The sequence below is a fragment of the Tetranychus urticae genome, chromosome 3, assembly GCF_039701765.1.
Source record: "Tetranychus urticae isolate SD_2017Ah chromosome 3, NJAU_TeUrti_SD_1.0, whole genome shotgun sequence".
In the NCBI taxonomy this organism is placed as follows: domain Eukaryota; kingdom Metazoa; phylum Arthropoda; class Arachnida; order Trombidiformes; family Tetranychidae; genus Tetranychus; species Tetranychus urticae.
The window spans coordinates 22,964,510-22,988,585 of NC_142960.1; the positions used below are offsets into that span (position 1 = coordinate 22,964,510).

The 24,076-nt window shown below is 32.5% G+C and overlaps 1 protein-coding gene across 2 annotated transcripts; it reads right to left on the reverse strand.

Moving 5' to 3' along the window:
* Window positions 1–1,226: 1,226 nt before the first annotated feature.
* LOC107365318 (uncharacterized) lies at window positions 1,227–23,955 on the reverse strand. 2 transcript variants are annotated; one of them, XM_089269768.1, is made up of 5 exons: window positions 23,664–23,955; window positions 14,599–18,227; window positions 11,517–12,010; window positions 2,807–3,081; window positions 1,227–1,662 (listed from the first exon to the last, which is right to left on the reverse strand). In XM_089269768.1, exons 2-4 carry the CDS (start codon window positions 18,086–18,088, stop codon window positions 2,857–2,859), a joined length of 4,209 nt encoding a protein of 1,402 aa, XP_089125894.1. In that variant the 5' UTR covers window positions 18,089–18,227; window positions 23,664–23,955; the 3' UTR covers window positions 1,227–1,662; window positions 2,807–2,856. The 2 variants fall into 2 exon arrangements, with proteins under 2 accessions (XP_089125894.1, XP_025017227.2); XM_025161459.2 differs by having other exon boundaries at window positions 23,404–23,955.
* Window positions 23,956–24,076: the final 121 nt, after the last annotated feature.

Sequence of the window (24,076 nt, forward strand, 5' to 3'; positions counted from 1 at the left end):
CATCAGAAGACAATTTATCTTGATAATAAAAGGTAAATTGTATCATTTAATTTCGTTGAGCTTCTTTCTTTTCATCAACTTATTAATGAAAAAAATTCACCATTTTTTCTTTTCTCCAAAAGTATGCTCATCTCTTTTGAACCAATTTTTGTTCAATAATCACATTAACATGATAATGGAAGGTAAATGAAAAATCTAAACTTGATCAAGTTAACACATTTAAACTGATTTTTTCCTTCTTTCTGTTACACTGAGTTTCAATGGAAGAAAAAAAGTTTTTTTCCCTGGAAAATATAAATATCTCATGAGCATTGTTTGTTTCATTTTGTTGTGAATTTAAATGCAAAGAAGAAGCGAAAAGTCAAAGATCTTTTATCATGATGGCCACATGTGCTCAAATCTGAAAAGGGTTGAAATGAGAGAAGAAAAAAAATGAAGCCAAAAAGTAATTTGAAATGAAAGATTGGAAAAGTAATTTGACGCAAAAAGAAACAAAAGTGTCGTACAGTTTAATGATAGTTATAATTCAATGGATGAAATGATGGCAAAGAGATTAATTGATGGTGAAAGAGATGAGCTGCAAGTGAGAGATGAAAGGTGAAATGGCCAAGTGAATGAAAAGTGAGAAGATGAAGGATGAACACGATGAGAAGTAAAATGTGCAACTCTGAGTTTCAATGATTTTGGTAGAAGATAACAAAAGCAGAATTTGTTGAGATCTTTTCACAAGCTTAAGCGGACTTTGAAAGTTCCTTTGATCCTCTTTACTCTTTAACCATCTTTATCTTCACCCATCTTCCCTCATCTCCTTCACCTTCACATTTTCATCATTTTATTTTCTTCTCTGCAAGGTTAAAGGTTACTCTATTTGAAATAGTTTTGTGCCACTTTGGGTACAACAAAGTTGCTTCAAGTCAACATTATAACCTTTTCTCGCTCAGATAAAGTAACATCCAATTTCATGCATCGATGGTTACACTGTTTTTATTTCCTTACCTCATCTTTACCCTTATAGATACCATTCATGTTTATCTTCCTTTTTTCCCTCATTCTTCATCTTCTCATCATCTTCTCCTTCATCTTAACCTTTTCCTTCATTATCAATAGCAATATCCCATTATATTCATGAGAGTCAGGGAAAGAATGGAAACATTCTGATTGAGGTAAAATGTCAAAAATTGTTTGACTTGGAAAGTGCAAACTGTAGCAAAATGTAAAAAAGTCAATCCAAATCAACACACTTTTATTGCTTATCAGATACAATTGTGACTTTTTGCTTTTCTCACGTTATCAGCACTTGCTCCAACATTTGGTTTACAACCTTTTCGTTTATTGAATTGGAATATTTGATGAAAAAAAGTCTTCTTCTTACCAAAGTCTTTATTTGTAAAAAATTCATTTTTTTGTACAATTTTCAATACTTTTTTCATGTTCGCTTTCATTAAATATTTACATTGCAATGAAATTGCTTGATATTTACAAGTTGAAGGCGCAAAAGTTTTGTTGTAAAATGCACATTCTCATGATAAAAACTCTTGAACCTGGAATTTCGATGCGAAATTGGGTTGAAAAATTTGCAAACATTTGAGCACTTTTATCGACGATGAAAACAGTGAAGACTGTCTTGACCATTCCTTGCCCATATCAGGTTGATCAATGGTTCTAGATGAGAAAAGATAGAAAATGATAATTGAATTGAGATGAAATTGTTGAACAATTTTCTCAAAGGTGTATTAAAGGTAATAAATTGTAGGATAACTCAATCAAGATAAACACTTGGAAAGTGATAGGTTGAGGTGGAAACATTAACATAATGGCTTTTACTGAACAAAGGTAAAGGTAAAGTTAGAGTTTTCAAGGGAACAAGAGTAACAATTTTGGCTCAGTTTCTAGACTTGTAGTTGCTTCCAACGAATTGAGAGTTGATTTGAACGGATCACAGTGGCTATTCAATGTATCTTGTCAATTTCCTGATTAGTTCAATGGACACACGCAGGTATACAATTGATCTGTAATTTATAGCCTTTTCTTGAAACACTTGGAACACGAGAAAAGGAGAAAAGAAATGAATGAGAAAAGAAGAGAAACCATTTCATTCTACCTTCAATTCAACTCTACTCTTTTATCATCCATCGCTAATCAACATTTTCACTCATTCGTTCAGATTATCTCTTCTCTATTGACTGATTCCATTCCATTACAAGTTGAGAGAAACAAAAAGTGAAAAGCTCAGCAGGTGAAAATGAGCGGTTGTGATAAACTCGAGATTTTGTGTGAAACTCTTTTAACCTCATGAAATATAACCTCTGATAGATTTGCCTTTTACTTTCGATTTGAGGTTTTCCGTCTGAAACAATGAAAGGATCAAATTGATTATTGACAGTTTCCTTTTGGGAAAATAATCTTCTTTAACCTTGTTTTTCGTTTAATCCATTTATCTTTTCAAATCATTATCTAATTGCAATTTCAATTCAAGGAGAAAAGTTTGAAATTTGTTTCAACTTTCACACATGAAATCTGTATAACTCGAACCCGATAGTTCTAGAGAGCCTAAAACTCTTACATGTAAGCCATCCAAGTCAAAGAAGTACATTCGTCATTCCTCAAGTCATTCGTTTTTCTTAAAATCTTTTCTTTTTCTTTCATTGAAATTATTTTTCGAAAAGTTCTTCTCCTTGAGATGAGAGAAAGAGAAAAAATATGTTTGAAGAATGTTTCTCATCATGACTGGGCTGATTGAAACTCTTGCCTTTAAATTGTTCAGTTTAGAGGGCGAATCTTTTGATTTGAAGATTCTTGTACTTACCAGCATTTAATGATTGATCAATATTATGTGAGTTGCATTCACTTTATCAATCAAGAGTAAACATTTTCCGATGTTGGCAGGGAAAAATGTCTATACGTTATGTACTCTTCAGGGACTTCATCTTTAGCTGGACGTCGACGTTTCCGTTTCAAGTTAATTGACGTTAACAGGATAACAAGTATAATAATGAAAACAGCACAAATGGAAACACCAACAATTATGCCAACTGTTGATAAAGAAAGGCGAGTTTTTTCATTGGCAGATAATGTACGAACCTAAAGAGCAACAGCAAGGAGTGTAAATACAAAGGAAAAATAAGAAAATTTTATTAACTTTTCTTCATTTCATGTTCATGTCAAGCATTTTTTTCTGTTTTATTTTCGTCAAGCTCAATCATATTATCAAGTTTCATTTGAAAAACTCAATTCTGTGTGAACATAAAATAAAAGTATTTTGTGTCACAACAAAACCAATAAGTCAAATGATTTATATGATAGTTCAAAGAAGAGGTAAAGAGCAAAAGAGGGAAGAAGAAAAAAAATGAACCAACAAACATTAGAAAATGGGGAAAAAGAAGAAAAAAAAAACTTTGTTTTCTTTCTGTTGTTGAATATCACATTGAAGTGTGAGCTGCTTTCAAAGTAAATCAATGATCTCTTGAGTGCTCAAAAGCAAAATGTACAAAGTTGAGGGAAACACAGAAAAGCGGTAAATCAAATGTAAGTGATTGTAGCTTTTAAAAATCATTTTTAGCAAACTTTTTTCTTCTCCCTTTTTCTTGATCATTTTTTGCTTCTTTTTCCCTTCCCTTTACATTATTATTTAGGAAACATTATTAGGTCAATATTGTATTGTTTACTGTCCTTGAATTGGATAACATTTATCAAGTGAAACAATAATGAAGGTAACATTTAATTCGCTTCCATTATTTCACTCGCTTTATCTTCTTAATCAACCTTTGTCCTCTATTGTTTCGAATTGATTGCACTTTTATTGATAAAAAGGTTCAATTGTTGCAAGCCAAAAATGACATCAATCTTAGCATCGCACAACTGGGATGGTAAAAGGAATCAGGTGAATTGGAAGGAAATCAGAGTAAAGAGTTTTTATTCACTTTCTTTGCGAATCGCAATAAAGATGTTTTCTTGGAATGAGTTTCATCTTTTCATGATGATGTTTATTAAAAGGAAAAGGTTATTAAAACATTAGAAGCTGGGAAGAAGTTTGAAGATGAAAAAGAAACGGAAGTAAAACAAAAGATTCAATGAGAAAAGTATATGAGATGAGATGGAAAAGAAAAAAGTTGAGGAAATGGAAAATTACGAGAAATGATAAGAGAAACAAAAAAAAGAAATGAAAATGAAGAAATGATAAATATTGGAATAAATGATGGTTAATAAAGACTCTGTTATTACCATCTTACTGGCAGTTATAACTGGGAGTAGCTACTGGGAGTGCAACTGGGAGGGAAAGTTATTTGTGTTTTGAGTGAGGATCAAGAGAATTCCAAGTGTCTGGACTTTTCTGTATTACATGAAAGTAATCTGTTTCCGGTTATAGTGAATACGTTTACATGTTTAGAATAGAAGTTAAGCTCACCATCTGATGGACAAATTTCATGAGCTTCATTTTATTTGATAATTCATTGAAATATTATCTTGGATGTAGACGGAATTATCTGACTTGTTGGGAAAGATTTTGATTTTTTTTCTTTTGTTATTTGGATTTCTATTATTTTCATTTTTTTCTTTATTCTCTTGTTTGACTCATTTTATCGTTCAATTGAATTCTTTCATTGTATTACCTCGAAATAAACTTGAGGATATAAAGTAAATTATTGTATAATTTTTTTAGTGTTTTTTACTTTTCTCTTTCTTCTTGGTTTGAAATTTGGTCCGTTTTCTGGGCAAATTGTGTGGCGAAACATTTTGCTTTCAAAATTTTGTCTCTTTTCTTTCGTTTTTTTAATCCTGTTTTATACTCGTCTTTATGGTGGAAACTTGAGTGGAATACAAATGTTCTTTATTATTCTTCTTTGGCTACCCATATTATCATCTATCGATTGTTGTGCAGTTTTCATCCAACTTATCGAATGTTAACTAGTTTCACTGTTTTTCCAATCTAGAAGTTAACTCGGTTTACTGATGAGTTTTGTTTTTCAATCGATTTTGTGATTAAAGTCGACCCTTGATCATGTCTAGCATTTCATGCCTTTAAGGGCCTTTCAATTGCATTAAATTTTACCATCAAATTGATGAAACCATTCAATGTTTAGATTCATATTCTCAGTTGGAGAGAGTTGAAGATTTGGTCAGTGAATTTTAGAAATGGATCTCTCAAAATTTCGTGCAAAATTTCAGTCAGAAATATGATTAGAACTACAGGGCATTTCAGCTAATTTTCCCGTTGTAAATTGGCTATATCTTTGCTCCTGAGTGACCTAGAGGATAGATATTTTGTTACTGGATATTTGGGCGATACTCAATTGTCATATTCCAAGGTCAAGGTCATTCAAGGTCGTTGCTTTATTTGACCTTTTTTGGCTGATTTCGAGAAATATTTTCGTAGTTTAAGCTTTAAAACTTTATCCAAACTTCGGTTTCCGGGAATCTGTTCAAAGTCTGGTAGAAAATAAGTAAAAGTTTATTCTTATATCGTTGAGAGTTCAAAATAGGTTGCATTGGAATGGATATTGGAGTTGATATTTGATTTCTAAGAATCTCATTACGATTTGAGGTTGATATTGCAATTGGAATTGGTTATAATATTATATTGATGAGTGAAGCACAAAAAGTCGGACCAACCAAGGAAAATGGAAAGAATGAGAAGAGAAAAGAATCAGCTACTTTTATCAGGATAAAGTCAAGTGTTTTGGAGTTCAATAAAGAATAGATTTTCATTTTCTTTTAACCATCATTTTTCAGGGAAAAGAAAATTTGTGATTAAGCATACAAATAAACAGAGTAAAACAGGGAATCAAAGTTTTACTTTTTTCATTTCACAAATGTTATAGTTGTTAGACTTTGAAATGAAAAAAAATCTGAAATTAATAATCGTTTTATAATAAAGATCATATTTTCTTGCATTTAAATGAGCAAAGACTTTTATTATTACGAACACTCTTAGGTAATCACAATCATTTCCTTTAGATCCGAATCAAATGAAATTTTTTAGCATCTTTTTGTGACAATATACGTGTGTACATAATAAGGTGCTTGATAAGATCAATTTTGATGTTATCATTGATTGATTGATGTTATTAATGTAATTTTATATGTAATTTGTACCCACAAATGTAACTTTGGATGTATAATCAAAGCTTACGATAAAATGCAAGGATGAACATTTTGTACACCTTGATTGGAGTACAATTTGAATTCAAAATGGACTTTTAAGATGATTTTGATCTCTCAAAATCTCATTACGAGTGTTTTGCATTTGAAAAAGTTGTTTGAAAGAATTTGTAAAATATTATTTTAAAGAATCCAAGTGATTTAAGGAAACACTGCGGCTCATTCCAACTGATATTCATGTTAGTTCACTTGCAATGAGTTACACTAGTAGTCAGGGTTAAGTTAATAAAAAAGGGTCAGATTTAAGTTAATTTTTAAGTGTCGCCATCTCGAGTATTTATCGCTTTAAGTAACACAAAACAATGAAATCTATGAAAATTAAATTCGATCTTAAAGGTACTTTTGTTTCTTGTTAGATGGCGACTATGAAAAAAATCGCCACTTTTCTTAACTTAACCCTGACTACTAGTGTACTGTTATTCATGTCTCAATGTGTCTCTACTTGTTGGGTAAAGTGTAAGGTTTACAAGTTTCTAGTATTAGAAGCTATTAAAGGTTGATTGTTATTGATTTGTCGAGCGATGGGCTCCATGTAATGAACAGGATGAACATGATGAAAAAAGTGGAGAGAAAAAAAAGAAGTCTTGTGAAGTTGGGCGAAACATGATTATGGAACCTGGAATAGCAATCAAAGTGAATAAAAAGGAAAAAAAGAAACACTGTCTGAGGTAGCAAACCAGAAGAAGAGAGAAGATGATGATTATGGCTGAGGAAGAGTTGCTTAGATGGTTGAGGGAAAAGGAATGCTGATGTGGCTTATAGTGCATCATGCTGAACCTTGAAATGTATCTTTGTTTTCTTTCTTTTTTTTGCATCATGTTTATGATGGCTAAACTGTTGGGTCGAAATGGATGAAAAAAAGGAAAGAGAAAAAAAACCGATTGAACAAGAAAATTAGGAATCAGAAAATCAATAATGAGAATCTTCATTGAAATTAATGTTGGTCAATCAACATAAATGCTGTACATCTAATGAAAACAATCAAGGAAACTGGACCAAGATGGAAAAAGGATGATGCCAATGATGATGGAAGATCAATCATTCTGTGGACATATTTTGTTGGCAAAAAACTAACCTCACATTTAATTGATTGTCTACCAAAAGTTGAACTAGTAAATTTGATTAGGTTCATGTTTCGAGATTAAATGAACAAATTATCCGAAAAACGTTGAAAACATTGAAAGTCAAGTTTGGTTTTACTTTTAGACGACTGGAAGTTTCAAGTTTTCTGTTGATTTTGTTGTTGATAATTTGGATTGAATTGCATGATGATAAGCAGTTTAATATGCCAACAAGTAGAATGATTGATGAATGAAATGAAATGGGATGAAAGGAAGAGAAAGTTGTCCAAATGGAGTCATCATGGAATGGATATTGGAATATATTGAGCTTCAAAATTTAATGGACTTTAAGGGTTGAATTGAGGAGAGGAAAATGTTAACCTTTTCTATTAACAGAAGAAAAAGAAGGCAAAAAAAGTCAAATTGAGTAGTAAATATAATACAGACGAGTTGTTACTTGAGGCTACTTTCAGTTAATATCTTTTCTTTATCCTCTTGGACTTTCAAGATGATGTGGATGAGAAGAAGAGAAACGAAGCGAAAGATTTATTTTTTACAAAATGACTTGAGATTTGAGGTTGATATTGCAATTGGAATTGGTTATAATATTATATTGATGAGTGAAGCACAAAAAGTCGGACCAACCAAGGAAAATGGAAAGAATAAGAAGAGAAAAGAATCAACTACTTTTATCTGGATAAAGTCAAGTGTTTTGGAGTTCAATAAAGAATAGATTTTCATTTTCTTTTAGCCATCATTTTTCAGGGAAAAGAAAAAGCAAAGAAAAATTGTGATAAAGTATACAAATCAACAGAGTAAAACAGGGAATTTACTTTTCTTGATTTCAACAAATGTAAAACTTGGAAAATAAAATCTGAAATTTACAATCGTTTTGGACTTTGTTTTCTTGAAGAAGTTCAATGATCAAGGCTGCGAAGTTTGTCAAAGATCGTAAACCAGCACTTTCATTGATTCCATGAATTCAATGCTTTAACCTTTTGCCAATTTTTCAGATTTTGATCACTTAAATTTTATTTAACGTCATCAGTACTTATTTCATTTCATTTGTTTTGACTGTTTTGAGATTATTATTGAAAAGATGCACGAGTTTTCTCAAAGCCAGACTTATTTATTTACTGTATTTAGACAGAGTGAATAGTGAATGACGCCTCAATTAAAAGATATGAACGCATGTTCGTTACTTGAACAGACTTTATCTTCAATTCCATGGAATAAAAAAGCCTTCAAATGGGGAATTGATAATCATTCAGTGGAGTTTGCTATAAGTGAGTTCTTTCAAAATGTTCATCGATAATTTTCTAGTTATCTTTATTCTCATGATTGCAGCCCAAACGCAAGTATATGCGTACCAAGGTCTTATGTATGGACGTGCCCCTGAGCGCAACGGTTATGTGGATCTTAGAGTTGAATCACCATTCCAATTCGCTGACAGATCTTATAAGTCTCAAGGTGCTGGATATGGACCTAGAGACTATGTGAGGGACATGGCACGAGAAGTAGATGTGGCCTTAGCCTTTGACCAAGCCGAAGCCGTGGACAGAGACAGAGGATATGGATCTCAAGGTCATATATATGGATCTAATGGTTATTATCAAAATAGAAATAATGAAGCAGATTCGGATATGAGCATAGACGGAGCCAGAGCCGCAAACAGAGCCAGAAAATATGAGTCCCAAGGTTTTGGATTCAGCAATCATGGCAATAGACGCAGTAATTCCATGTACAGAAGTGGTTCAAATGGATTCCAACATGGATTTGGTCAAAGGAATTAAAATTGGAACATAAAATGAATATTGAACTAGCGTGTCAACAAAGATGTTGACAGATTTACATTAGTAATGCAAGTCAGATGAAATTTGTATCAGTTCTTTGAATTTGCAACTGGGCATAATTAAACCCTGTCGATAAATGTGCAGATGAAAACTTTAAACACTTTTCTTTGAACGGAATGAGAAGTTTCTCTAAAAAACTTCAAAACAGCACACAAGATCAAGTCGCTTTTGCAAATTTATGCATTACAAAGTTTTACACCTTTTACTCCAGAATCAGAGCTCAGGCCAACATTGTACAGCAACATTGTATTAAATATGTAGTTGCAATATAATTACGCGTTTAGACTATTATTGTCTTTATGATAACATTAACTTGAAGTGTTGCTATTATGTGGTTACATTTATGTTTAAAATATTCAAATGAGCTTGATTAGTTTAAAATAATGACCAAAAGATAAAGAAATTTTCATTAAAATTGGTTAAAACATTTTCATCCCAACACTCAATTTGAAAGGAGTGAGAATCATTTGTGTGAATAAAATTGAGTCATTTTATCATTTAATAAATACTGTAGACTAAAGATCATTCAAGTGATGATAATGATGATGAAAAGAAGAGAAAGGCAAAGAAATGAAAAGAAAAATGTAACCAATGATTCGAAGATGAAAGAAGAAAATGAAGAGGAAAATGAAAAGCCCTTTATAATCTGGTTAACTAATCATCTATCACAATTATATTTATATCTATAACAATATAAATATATCAACTTTGAATCGTAAATGCCGTTAAAAGAAAAAAGATTCAATGAGAAATGATACATTCTGTGTAAAACACTGAAGACTGGCAAGTTGGCGAATGTTGAACTTCTTGCCAACCAAGATGATGATGATGAGGGAAATAAAGAACAAGTTGAAGATGGAAAAAGGGTAAAATGAACAACAGAATGAAGAGTAACATTGAAACAGATATTATCAACTAATAACAAGAAATCTTTTCCTCTTTTCCTTCCCGATCATGATCGTCTCTCCCAAGATTACAGGGTGTTTCAATCTTGTTAATGTTCATCTGAATAAAGCTCAAGCTCATCTATAAATAGTTTTCATCTTGACTTGGATTTCTTTCCATTGAAGAAACTTTGAAAACAACATTCATATCAATGCCTTTCAATTTAAATCCACTTTCATCACAATCAATTTCAATGGAGTAACCAAGCTCGGAGTGAAGCAAACAACATTAAATGAGAAATAAAGTTTGTCTTTATCATCATCATTATCATCATTTTCACCATCATTATTATCATCTTTCTTATTCTTGTTTTAGGATAACTTTCAGTTCTGGAAAAGGTTGAGATGCAATTAGATGAGGAAACAATAGAGAACTGAAAAAGTGGCAACAAAAATGTGACTCTATTTTTCGAAGCCTTTTACTTGTTTCCTTTTTCCATTTCACTATTGATGATGATGCTGATGATGATGATGGGTGATGAGGTTACTGATGATGTGAGAATTTCTCTCTCAAATGAATCCATTGAATCTTTAAACAACAATTAATCAACACAATCACAGTTTCATCAGACGACTTTGCTTTCCTTTACCCTTTTCATTCAACATTCATTAACTTTTGTCCCATTATTTGTTAAACAAACCTTTCTTGCACTTTATTCAACTATTCATGAGACGAGAAGAAAAAGTTTTCACAGAAGAAAAGGAAAAGTGTTCATTTCAACAATTGAATTCGAATCAATTGAAATAATTTTACACTTTAAAATAATCTACTCAAATCACTATTAGCATCACTTTCGATGTTATTTTCAACATTTTTCTCTACATTGTTCTTGTTATTCAACTTTAGTTCATGATTGTTTCAATTACTGTTTCAATCAGATTCTAGACTCACTTTTTCTACTAATTTTTTTCTTTCTCATTCCACTTAATCAAGACTTTAATGAATCAATACTTAATCACTTTGCAAGTGATGAATTAACAAGCATTGTTTATTGGGAGAAATGGTTTGGTTAGTTAATTGTTCAATTATCAGTAATCATCAACTGCAAACTTTGATACTTTTTAAACTTTTAACATGAATGGAACATTTAGAATCGAAATTTTCGACTTTACCTGAAGACTCATGCTATTATAAAAGAAACTTTAAAACAGCAATTCAGACTTAATTTACTTTTGCGATTTTCCATAGTTGTAGTAACAGTAAATTGAGTCACATCAAAAATGTTACATTTTGGCATTAGGTACAGAAGCTGATTGCAGCACAAACTCAAGTGCATCAGAATATTTTTGCTTTTGAATTTTACTTCAGAATTGTGATGTTTATTTACTTTTTTGGTGTTCAAAAAGAGCTTAAATAATTTGAGTTCACAAGATATTGATCTTGAAAACAAGAGATTTGCTAGTTTATTCAACGAAATAAACCTTTCATTTTTATATTGAGCTTGAGCGAAACATGTAAAGTTATGATAAGCATTGAATGAATTTTTCTTTGGGCTCACCTGGATACATTTTCTGTTGCTTGTCGAGTATTCAACAAAATTTCGTTGTTGTACAACAACATAAGCTCTTGGCTTATTGGCAGGTTTGAGATACTTTTCATTGGCATGTAAACAAATTGTGTACCAAGTTTCACTTTGAAGATGCTCAAGAGTCAGGAATCGTTGTAAAGGCGACAACTCTTTACTCAACGGCATTGGAGTCCGTTCGGAGGTTAAATGGTAATCAAGGTTGAAACCTGAAACAAGGCTTTCATTGGCAACTTCCCAGTGAACCGTTATGGTTGACGATTCAAGCTTGTAAGCCTCTAAGAGTGAGATGGTTGGGATTGGGCAGAAGTCAACTGGATGTAGACTCAAGACCATTGAACCAAACAGCTTATCAGGCCCAGCACAGGTCAACTCTTTATCAGAATCAACTGAACCCAGTAAACGAGAATGACTTTGTAGCCATTCCCAGAGGGACAATAAACGGCAATCACAGTGCATTGGGTTACCTGTTTAAAGAGAAGTTGAAATGAATTATTGTCTGAAGTTGCAAGGAATAATAAATGGTAAAGATTAATTGATTTGGAAAAAACTATTCCAAGTTTTCTTGCAATCATTCTTTTCTCGTTTCATCAATGAAAATGAACACAAATCAAAATCAATTACATGATTCTGTCAGCAACATGTTGATATCAAATTGTAAATTAATTGTCTTTTCATCATCAGAGGAAACATTTTGCTCCATCAACTCAAGAGTAAAGAGTTATGATGGTTGGACAAGATTGATGACCAATCATTTGATAATTGTCGAGTAAAACAAAATTTTTGCTTTAAGTTGACCAAATTGAAAGATTGAATTAAATGAGGAAAAAGAAGAAAAACTAAATTTGATTACGATTCCAACACGATCACAGTTGATTGTTGTACTAATAATGGAAACAATAATGGAAAGCATTCAATGATTCTAATGTCAATCCAAATGTACATCACAATCAGGCAAGGAAATGATTACATTGAAGAGCCATTTAATCCTTTCATGAGATATTAACCGCAAATCACAAAAGGGTCAAATGTATTTCATATTGTGACTTCAACAAGAGCTTATGAAAGATAATTTGCTTCACAATGTCAAGTACAATATATGTCTCATAGTTACATTATTCATTAGGTGGTGCTATTGAATTATGAATTTATCATCAATAAACTTGCCTTTAAAATTGAATGAAGAGACTTTTCTTCTTAAAGTTATTATTGTTTTTGTGGAAACTCAAAGTTGATTTGCAACGTTTGAAATGCATTACTTAATTAGAAATGAACAAGCAAAGAATCGAAGGAATGAATCAATTAGATGGCCCAAATTCACGTTAAGCTTGTTTAACTTTATGCTCATCTGAACAAACGATGTTTAATAAATGCTTAACGTGGGTTATTATCTGCTTATTTACAGTTGATTGAGGCTCATTTGAATAACTGGATCAAGTTTTCCGATCAACTGTTTAAGTTGGAAGAAACTCTCACGAAGGACTGTGAAATACTTTGTTTGAAATTTTTCTTTCGAAATGAATATTAACTGTGAGACTTCATGAAGCTGTCCAGCTCTGAGACGAAATACTAACCTTGAATAACAATAAAGGTCGAGTTTTTGCATTCGACTGAACACAATATTGCAACTCCAAGTCATGTTATCAATTTGTTATCACAATGTCAAGTGCAATATAAGTTGAACAGTTGCTAGTTGCATAATTCATATGACTGGATGAATATTTTTATTGATTATCAATACATTGGTTAAAGCAATGTCAAGATGAAAAGATTTCTGATTTTCGATAGTTACATCGAAACTTTGTCTCACTGAAATATAATGTTGCAAGAACTGCATAAATGGAATTATCTTGAACTAATAAATACAATATTCAACTCTTCAACTTTATTCGTCTTTTCAAACTTTTATTTCAAAAACATTTCTATTGAGATGGAAACTCTATCAAAACAATAAAAGTAAGTCAATATAAAGATTCAATTCAACTCATAAAACCTCGAAATGGTAAAACTCTGTAAATGTTTCGCCTAATTAATCGCCAGCGATGAGGAGAAAAAACAAAAGCTGAAAATTCCCTGCAAGTTGAACGGAAGTGGTGAGGATAAAAAGATGCTCATGTAAACAATAAGATCATCAGATAAGGTATGAAACTAGAATAATAACCATTTAGATTGAATCTTTATTGTTCAAGATAATTAAATGTAATCAGAGTTTAATTCTGAGTCTTGTTTCATTAAAAAAAGCTTATTATTCAGTAAATTATTACTACATTATAATGTACTATCACAACTTACAGTCCATTAAACAAGCTTTTTGAATGGTTGAACCTTAATAATGAACTTGTGATACAATGAAATTGAATAAATGAATGGACAAAAGAAAAGAGAAGAAAAGGTTCGAAGAGAAATTCAGAGAGAAAAGAAAAAAACATTGTTCTATTTATTATTATTCTTGTTGATTGGGTGTTCATTTGATTGAATAAAATTGAATGGAAAAAAAATTGATGACAAGTAATTACCATTGTAAACTAGGAAAGCGAAATTGAATCTAATTATTTGGATGATCAAAGGATGGGATAAAGATGATTATGATAATGATGAAGATGCAATTGCATTTGATTCTTTTTGTGATTCCCTTCCGTTCCAAGTTAATGAAAAGTCAACTTTTTTTACCTTCGCTTTCATTTTTGCATACTCATGTTTACCTTTACGCTTTTTATGTGTTCATTTTCATTGCTCAAATTGTCTAGGTTTGCATGAAAAAAAGTTTGTCAATTGGCGAAACACGAAAAAAGGAGGAAAAGACAAACTTGGTTCATTCAATATTGACCACTGGGGAATGCTTGTTAACACAGACACTTGAATGTTGAACATCATTTACAAGCCATTTAAGTTTAGTTGAAGAAGTGAATCAAGTGCAATTGAATCAATTTTTCAACTCATTTTCTTCATGTCCTTCGACAATCAATTTCGAGAAATGATTTTATTAGAAAAGGAAAATTTTCGTTTAACTTTAGTTCGCTGTCTGGTCTTGCAAGAGGTTAAATGAGTTGTTTACCTGTTAAGTAGAGTGAATCAATTGTTATCTCAATGGTTTCCAGTGGAACCACTGATAGGTGAGTAATAAAGTTGAACCTTAAATCGAGTGTAACCAAAGAGGTTAAGTTTTGGAAAGCATTGTTGGCAATCCAAGAGATGCTGTTGCTCGAAAGAAGTAGAGTTTTAAGGGAATGACCTAAATGTCCAAGTGTATCGAGACGGGTTAATCGGTTGTGTGAAAGGTCAATCAACTTGAGGGTTGATGAGGTTGATGGGCCAAAGTATGGCATCTCGACTAGGTGATTGTGGGTACAATTGAGCGATTCAAGGTGCACAAGTCCAGACAATCTTTCTTCTGGTAAAATTTCCAACTCATTGTAGGCCAAGTTTAGGTTGACCAGTGAGGATAAAGGTCGAAAGGAACCGGGCGATATTTTGCTTACATGATTGTTTACCAAGGAAAGGAATGTCAATGAGGGGAAACCGAAAAAATCGTGTGAAGCAATTATCGATAAATTGCCCGAGTTGATGGTCAAAGATGTCAGTGATGGAAAGGCTCCTGAAACACTTAAATCTTCACGAATTCGCAGCATTGGATTATCATTGAGATTCAGTGTTTTCAGTGAGTCCAGGTTGGAACGTATCAAATTGTTGGGGATGTATTGGAACCAATTTCCTGATAAGTTGAGATTCTCGAGTGAAGTTAGATTGGTAAACACTGATTCAGCCAAGTAACGCATCACATTGTTGGACAAGTCGAGAGACTTGAGGTGTGTTAGGTTGGTCAATGATCCTGGGTCGAGAATGGATAGACTATTGTTGGCCAGGTTGAGGTTGCTGAGGTGTTGATAGTGGCGGAAAACGTTGGCACCTAAATGACGAAAGCGATTACATGAAGCAGAAAATGTTGTCAGGGAAGGAAACTGGATTCCCAATTCGGGTGGAGCAAGTGTTTCAAGAAGATTGTTATCAAGTGCTAGAGTGGAAAGTTTTGAGTAGATTGTTGTTGATGGACCGAAAGAGTTTTCATCAAGTCTTGTCAATCCATTGCCTTGAAAATAAAGAGCTTCAAGTGAACTGGCCAATTGAATGGGCACAATGTGACCCTCTTTTGACTGGTATCGAGTAAAGGAAAGGTCAAGTGTTTGCAGTGATTGTAGGTTAAACAGGGAAGTTGGTTGAGTTAAAGAGGATGCATTATTGGTCGACAGGTTGAGGTGATTGAGATTGTCTGGGAGTAAAAGAGTTTCCAGTTTATCAGAAGACAAATTGTTTTCACTCAAATCAAGGTGAGTCAATTTTGTTAGCGAAGTAAAGGTTGTTGAATCAATTTCTTCAAGCATCACATTGGAAAGTAAAAGAGTTTCAAGGTTTGTCAGGTTGGTGAAAAAGTGAGATCTAATTACGTAAAGTTGATTGTGGGAGAGATCAAGGGTTGTAAGGGTTACAGTTAAAGGTGTTAAACTGTTGGGTTCAATTTCCATTAGGTGGTTACCTGAGAGTAAAAGTTCATGGAGTGAGGTTGCACCTTGAAAGACACCTGAAGATAAATGGTTTAGATTGTTGTTCTGTAGGTTAAGGTAGACTAGTTGGGTGAGTGAGGCAAAAGTGTCCACTTCAATGGTTGATATTTCATTGTTTTCCAGGTAAAGTTTTTCCAAGGAATTGCATGAAGAGAAAATTTGTTTACTCAACTTTTGAATCTTGTTCCAGTTGAGCCATAAAATTTGTAAACTTGATTGACCCGTCAACGAATCGTTATGAATCGTAAAAATGGAATTATTGTTAAGCTGAAGGTATTTCAATGAGGACGGAAACTTTGATAGAGAATCAGACATTTCAATCAACTTGTTACCCTGTATGTTGAGCAATTCAAGGTTTGCCAGTGAGGCAAGAGCTTCGTTTTCAATTACTTCAATTCGATTGTTTTGAAGGTGAAGTTCTTGTAGATTTGGAAATGAATAAAAGACACCTTTGCGAACTTTTTTCAATAGGTTTCGCTGTAGGCGAAGGTCACGCAGTTCAACTAGCTCTTGAAAGGTTCCGGGTTGAATGTTGGCTATTAAATTGTTGTCCAGTGAAAGTGAACGAAGTTCATGGTTGTACTTAAATAGGCTTGGATGAATGGAGCGAAGTGAATTGAAGGAAAGGTGAAGTTGATGCAAATATCGAAGAGTATAAAGTGTACCAAATTCAATGTCTTGGAGAGCATTGTGGGTCAACCAAAGAACGGAAAGGTTGGTCGAGTTCCAAAAAGTGTCGTTAATCAAGTGGAGAAGGTTGTTCCGGTTAAGGTAAAGTTCACGGAGAGAGTAGAGATTGTGGAAAGTTCCAAATTCAATTGAATGTAAATGATTGTGAGACAAGTCAATGGTCTTTAACTTGGTTAGGCCGGTAAAAAGTTCTGAGGGGAGATTTCGAAGAGAATTGTGGGAAAGGTCAATAGATTCCAGGTCAAGAAGGGTGAAAAATGTTCGCTCTTCGAGAAAGGTTAACCTATTATTATACAGTGAAAGTGTGACCAGTTTGGGCATTGTTATGAAACTTTTCTCACTCAAAGTTGTCAGTAAATTGGATGAAAGATCGAGGTTAACCAGGGCAGTTAACCGAGTGAACCCATCGTCTGGTATATCGGTTATGCGATTACCAGACAGCTTGAGTTCTCGTAGTTTACGGAGTCGGCGAAGAGCAGTCAATGGGAAACCATCGAGTCTGTTGGCTGAAAGAAGTAGCTTCTCAAGGGTCGCCTCAAGACCTCCAAAGGAGTACTCGAGAAGAGACGAGATTTGGTTACCGTGAAGGTTGAGTGTCTCCAAGGGAAGACCATAAGTGGTGTAGCTTTCAATTTCACTGATCTCATTGGCTTCCAAGTCTAAGGTTGTAAGACTGCGTAAACCTGAGAGTGCAGATTGAGGTAAGAGAGTTAACTTGGAGTTGACTAGGGAGAGTGAACGAAGGCAACCTGACAGGCCGTTAAACACCTTATCAGACAGATTGGTTAGACTGGTAAATGATATGTGAATCGATTCAATGGTACTGTTGATGAATAGATGAGGGGGCAACTGGGCTATTGAAGGGTCCAGATTGTAAACTGTCAATGATTTAATGGGACTTGAGAGAAGCTGCAAGGTTGTTCGTATCGACTCTAAATTGGTTGAGGGACACTCTACGTAAAGTCCATCGGTAAACTGATAACAACTACACCCTGAGGAAGTACCATTTGAATCCATCAAAGGGCAAAGATCTCGAGTTACTTTGATTGACGTTTTTTTCACTGGTTTAGGTGCAAGTGAATGTGTTGGACGAATTGAAACTGATGGTGATGATGAATTTAAATAATTTGGTTGCTCAGTTGCCGGTGAAGTTATTTGTACAGATGAAGACGATGATGTTTCCATGGCGATTGGAAGAATATTGAAGATAAAAAAGATGACAAAATGTGTAATAATCAACTCAACTAAAGGTTTTTTCACCTTGAATATCAACAATTTATCACAAAATTCATTCATTATTGGTAAACAATAACAAATTAAAGTAACAAAAGTCAAATGTTGAAAAGTTTCATCAAGTTCATGTCATGTTGTTTTGATCACATTCACTATTCACAAATTGATCCGTTGATGTGTCACTTTAATCCATTTGTTTAATCTGCAAATGAGAGTAGAAAAGTTTTCTCTTGTTAATCAATTCAATTAGTTTAATCATGTTTATTGAAAGTTGATGTGTTTTGTGATATGTTTTGATGCAAGTGTTTCTCATTAAACAAGATGAAATTATTCACTTTGATTGAATTGGAACAAGATGCTGAGAAGAAATCATGATTCTATTATTATTGTTGTAAGAATTTATTGTGAGATTATTATTCAAGTTAATATTACAAGACGTTATGGAATAATAATAATAATGATAATACAGTGAATGAATAATCTTTATCATGGCTTCAAGGGAAATGGAAGAAGAAGAAGAAGAAGAAGAAAGAAAATCTTCCAAGTTCTTGACATGTTAATGTCACTTTGTCATGCTCTGTTTCTCTATTCATCAATTCTTAAGATCAATTGATGTTGTCATGATGGGATAGAATGTGGAATAGAAATGAAAGAATGAAAAGGAAAGAAAGAAGATGAAGGAGCAAAAAAGTTATCAAAGACATGAAAAGCTTTGACATATTAAGCTGTGTAAAGAATGACAAAAATACATTGAAAGAGATTGATAAAGTTATGGGTTTGGAGAGAAGAATGAAAAGCCTGAAAAGTCGATTGAAATTTTCATGATTATGGGTACAAGAGAGAGAGAGAGAAATGTTCTGCTGAAGTTATCTGGAGAAACAATGAATGAACAAAGAATGAAAATGAAAAGACAAGAAAAAGTGTTATCAATAATTTGAAGAGCAAAGGCAAAAGGTTAACAAATGAATGGATAAAGAATGAAATGAATGAAACTGCAAAAATCATTATCGATAATTCATTCGAAAATCTGTCATGAAATTTTTCTTCTTTTTCGTCTTTTCTTTTCTCGGCCTTTTCTTTCTCTCTTCATCTGCAAAACTTTAAACAACTTTTTTCTTATTCAATCTTTATTCTCATTCAACTTGTTAGATTTTACTTGACAAATTTATCACGCATCATGCCTTGACGAGTTTTGTAATGAAAGTAGACAGAGAATGATAATGATAGTAATGATAAAAGTTTACCGCCTTGACGATTCTCGCCTCTCATGTTGCAATAAAGTCACTATTTATTATTGTCCTGGTTGCCTTATGATTAATTGCTTTAGTCTGGTGAATGGTTAGACGATATTAATGGGATGAGACAACATTTAACCAGCGTAACGGTTTCGTGTAATCATGACAAGACTTTTGTAACAAACTTGCTAATCATTTAATAAGAGGTTAAGAGCCACATACTTTTCCTAACGAAAATAACGAAAAGAGCAGAAAATGTGTGGAAATTCAAAATGAAAATTCGATGATTAGAAAATCGAAAACAATTGACCAACGTCGATATCAGCCATATATAGATCCAATCAAAGGCATTAACGAATTTCGATGAAAAGTTGAGAAAAGCAAAAAAGATTGTTATTTCTGAATTCACCAATATTCATCAATAATTTCGATATAATCGCGAATTTTCAAAAGCCGAACTCAAACTTGTACCGAAGCTTAAAATTTTAACATTTTTATTTTTCATAAATTTTCAGTGCTTTGGATTTTCATGTGAAATTTTCTGTGAGATTTCGAGCATTCCTCATGTAATTGAATGACTCTATCGATTTGTGTTGAAAAGTCTCTAGATCAAAACAGGCTGACTTCGTAACTGTCCATTCGAGCTACAAAAATTTCTCTGTGTTTTTGATTTGAATTTGACTTTTGGAGTTTATTGTATCAACTTGGACGTCCTGTTAGTCAGCTCTTAACCTCTTGTCGAGCTGTCATTTTTTACTGTTCAATTCATATTCTGAATATCGTTTATTGACATCAATAATTTCAATACGTTTTGAATGTCAAACAAATATACTGACAAGTAAAATAAGTCAATCCATAACTGATTTCACAAACCATCAGGCAACATTCATGAGCACTCTATAATTGATTACAGAATAATCTGTAGACTATGAACGATGGCAATTGCCACCAGCATAAGTGCCTTTTGTGTGTTTCCCATTGAAAAGGTTACCATTTCTCGAGGATAAAACTCAAAGGGCAAACGAACATGTCACAAAGTCTAAATAAATTACCATTATTATTGAATGTGAAATACTTTTTTTCCATGAGATGCATCATGCACAGTTGATGTATTTTGCTTCAAGCAGATTATCTTTGACTTTGATGAATTTCCAAACTAAAAGAATTGTCCTCACAAATTTAGACCAACACTGATAACAAGAAGAAGTAAAAAAGTTGAAACTTGAAACGTGATTAGGAATAGTAAACCGCTTCAATTTCAATAACCATTCAGAACTCCACATGAAGAGAAACTCTGATAAAGTCAACTCTATCAACTGGAAGAATGATGACTGATTAGAATCGAGTTGAATAGCCAAATTCGACTCTAATACAACTTTGCCTTGAGAAAGAAAAAAATGAAAAATTCCAATATTGAATCATCAGAGTATAAAAACTTGACCTTGGTCAATCAGAGGTCAACATGAAAAAGCAAAGTTTAATCCCTGGAAGCAATTCAGTAGAGAAAACTTGAAAATCGCAAATTTATAGACATTTTTTTTCTTTACCTTCAAAGAAAAATTGAAACTCCAAGGGAAGGAAAAAACTCCCAGTGTAATGCTGATAACATGATAAGAGTTGAACCTTTAAACTTGCAAAATTATGATTAATTGTTCAATATCGAAGCATCACAAATCTCTAATGGATAATTTATGTTTGAGGCTTGGGAAGGAAATAAATATTTTCACTTTTTTTCTCTTTTCGTTTCACCGTAAACTTGATTTACTTTTGAACAACATCCATGAACCATTCAAGAGTATTAAATGCGCTTTAGTCACTGGGAGAAATGTTGAAACATAATATCCAAATATGTTGATGTTTTTGTTTTCATTATTATCTCATTGTTATCACACAGGAAGATGATAAACTCTTGAGGATGTAACATTACAAAAAACTCATTAAGCTTTGCTCAAGGGCAAAGCATCAAGAATGCTCAATATGGTGAAACTCGAAATAATAGCTTTGGATATTAAATAGACAATTTAAAAAATAGAAATTATATTTTCTATACTTTATTGTATGTTATCCTTTTGTGTTGTCTGGGAGTGAATTTTGAAGCTCTTTTTTTGGCACAATAGTTGTATCTGTTTCTTATTAATTTTTTTCAGTAAAAGGAATTAAATTTTTCCTCACAATTATTCAAGACAAATTGTTATGATAAAATGTTTCTCAAAAGGTTTAAAACCACTTTTGAAACAAATTGAAACTTTGTTTCAAGTTAATTGAGAATTTGGGTTTGAAAACTGTCAAACTGTTGAGACCAAAGTGAGTATTGATGATGGATAAAGTGAAGCACATTTTTTTCGGCAAAAAATGATTTATCGATTATTTACCCTTTACATTCATTTTCTCATCACTTCCTTTTCCTACTTTCCCTCGCTATTGATTAATACAACATTTTCAAAGCTATTTACATGAAAAATTCCAATTTTTAGCATCGAAAGATTCCCTTTTGAGTTTAATCGGATCAAAAACATCTCAAGAAATTCATAGAACTAATGAATTTATAATTAATATTGAGCGATAGAAACTTTGTATCTTCTGTGCGAATCGATAAATAGCACAAAACACATAAATGCTTCTTTCGTGTGGGGAACGAGCAAACAGAGAAGGGACTCAGATTAGGATTCGAAAGTGAAACGAAATTGATTGTTCAGATAAAGTTGAAAGAACAGTGAAAATTTTCGTTGAGCAAATGAATATTTCGATTATTAAATATTTATTGCAACTGAAAAGCTGTGAATGAGTGGAACTTTTCAGGCACTAATGTAATTGAATTTTTCTTTCTGACATTCTATTGAATGTTTTTTTCTTTTCACTAATTGAGTTTATTACAAGTGATTGTTGAGGTAACCATTGATTACATTTGGCCGTTGGCAAAAGAGTTAATTAGTGTTTTGCAAGTTGACATTCTTCCATTGATATCTCAGAAAAGGTCAATTACCAAAATTGAAGATAATTTGTCAAGCTTGTGTATCAATGCCAATCCAAGTTAAACTTTTTCTGTTCCTTTACTGTTCCTGATATCGATGATACTGATTGATGCTTTCATCAAGACTAATGCCAAACTCTTTTCCCTTTCAGCCTAACTGTACAATCCCAGTTATAATACAGGGAGTGAATGAAAATATTATGTATGATCAACACTGAAAGATGAGCACAATATCATTTATTCATAAGAAATGTCTTAACCTCCCATTTCTTTTACTTATCTAAATGGTTTTTTTCTACTTTCCTCTATTCAAACACCTAATCATCATCAGAATCATCATCTTTCTCCTCCTCTTATCAACGCCTGCCAAGTTGATAACATGATGCTACTCCTAACTGACTGAACATTAAATGAAAAAAGAATCGGCAGCAAAAAAAAGACATTCAACGAAACAGCATTTCTGTTTCAACATTTTCCTCTTTTCCTGAAAAGTGTTACAAATGAAATGAATCTTGTGAATAAATTCAATAACTTGTGATATTGAATATTTCGCTCTTTTCCTCAATTCTGTTAAGAAAAAGTTCTAAGCATAAAAAAGTTTGAATCATTTATTAAACTTAACTGTTATTAAATTATCGCAACTCTGAACTTTGCTTCCAACTTGATCAATACAGAAAATCTCATTTACTCAAATATTCTGAATGAATTTAGATGAACTTGAGATGGAAATTAATTTTTTTGTTTAATTCTCTTTTCATCATTACTCAGAAATGAATCATTTTTTGTTTTGCATTTTCTTCCATATTCATTGATTTCTCATTTTTCATGTTCACCATCTGACTGGGAAGGATGAGCATTTGCTGTGCCAAATGGAGTTTGATGGATTTCAAATGCATTCAATAGTCTCATAATGTTGAGATAAACTTGAAAACGGAAATATATTTGAATATGAAAATGGCGATCACAGGCTTCTCCCTGATTGAGCTTACACACAAAAGATAAACTTTTAGTCTTGAAATAACGCTTTTAATCTTTACCATTTTTGTAGTCTTTATGATAGAGTAGAGTAAATGATTATGAAATGAAAAGATAAAATGCTTCAAATGGATGTAAAACACAAAATGAAAGAGATGATGATGATGATGGGAAAATATAATGATGTGTTAACTTACCAAAGAAGCAAAAAAACACTTAAATGTTGAAATGTTTTTGTACATTTTCGAGGCATTTTTTGTTCATACTTTTAGATTTTTAAAGGCTTTCATATTGACTTTTTTTTCTTGCTTTACAAAAAGTTGACTCAGATTGTCAATGAAAATGTTTATCTTCAATGTCAAGTAAATAATGCAAAAGTGAAGTTGATGGTTTAATGTAAATAAGATGAAGAGCTGTTGAGCAGCACTTTTTTGCTAAGCTTAAATGATTGACTTACCACAGATGAAGAATTGATGAAACAAAAGTTTCACTCAGGTGGAAACTTTTCAACTTTTATTGCTGATTTTATCATAAATCACAAGGTTTTCCAAGAAACACTGAAATCATAAAGAAAAAACTTTTTTCCGTTCCTTAATTTACAAAGATTATCCAATTGGTTTGATTAACACTTGATCCGGTGGAAACAGGTTAAAGGTGATTAGTCGAAAGAACATGATTTAGGATATTTTGCTGTCGAACAACAGATTTGTAAAAGGCTTTGATTTAATGTTGACTGTTTAGCTAAGAAAAGTTGATGTGAGTATTGGCAGTGCAAAGGAATAATGCTCATTCAATGTTGAGTCAATTTTGTTTTGAACAGAAGCTAAGAATGGATGACTCCATCTTGTGCATTTTATTTGAGCAAAAACT

What these genes read in the sequence shown, in the direction of transcription:
- LOC107365318 (XM_089269768.1), bottom strand. Translation starts at nt 18,088, where the DNA reads ATGAATGAATTTTGTGATAAATTGTTGATATTCAAGGTGAAAAAACCT. An exon ending in TGATTCACTCTACTTAACAG is followed by an intron (nt 12,011 to 14,598) that starts GTAAACAACTCA and finishes CTCTTTAAACAG; the next exon opens with GTAACCCAATGCACTGTGAT. An exon ending in GCAACAGAAAATGTATCCAG is followed by an intron (nt 3,082 to 11,516) that starts GTGAGCCCAAAG and finishes GTTGCTCTTTAG; the next exon opens with GTTCGTACATTATCTGCCAA.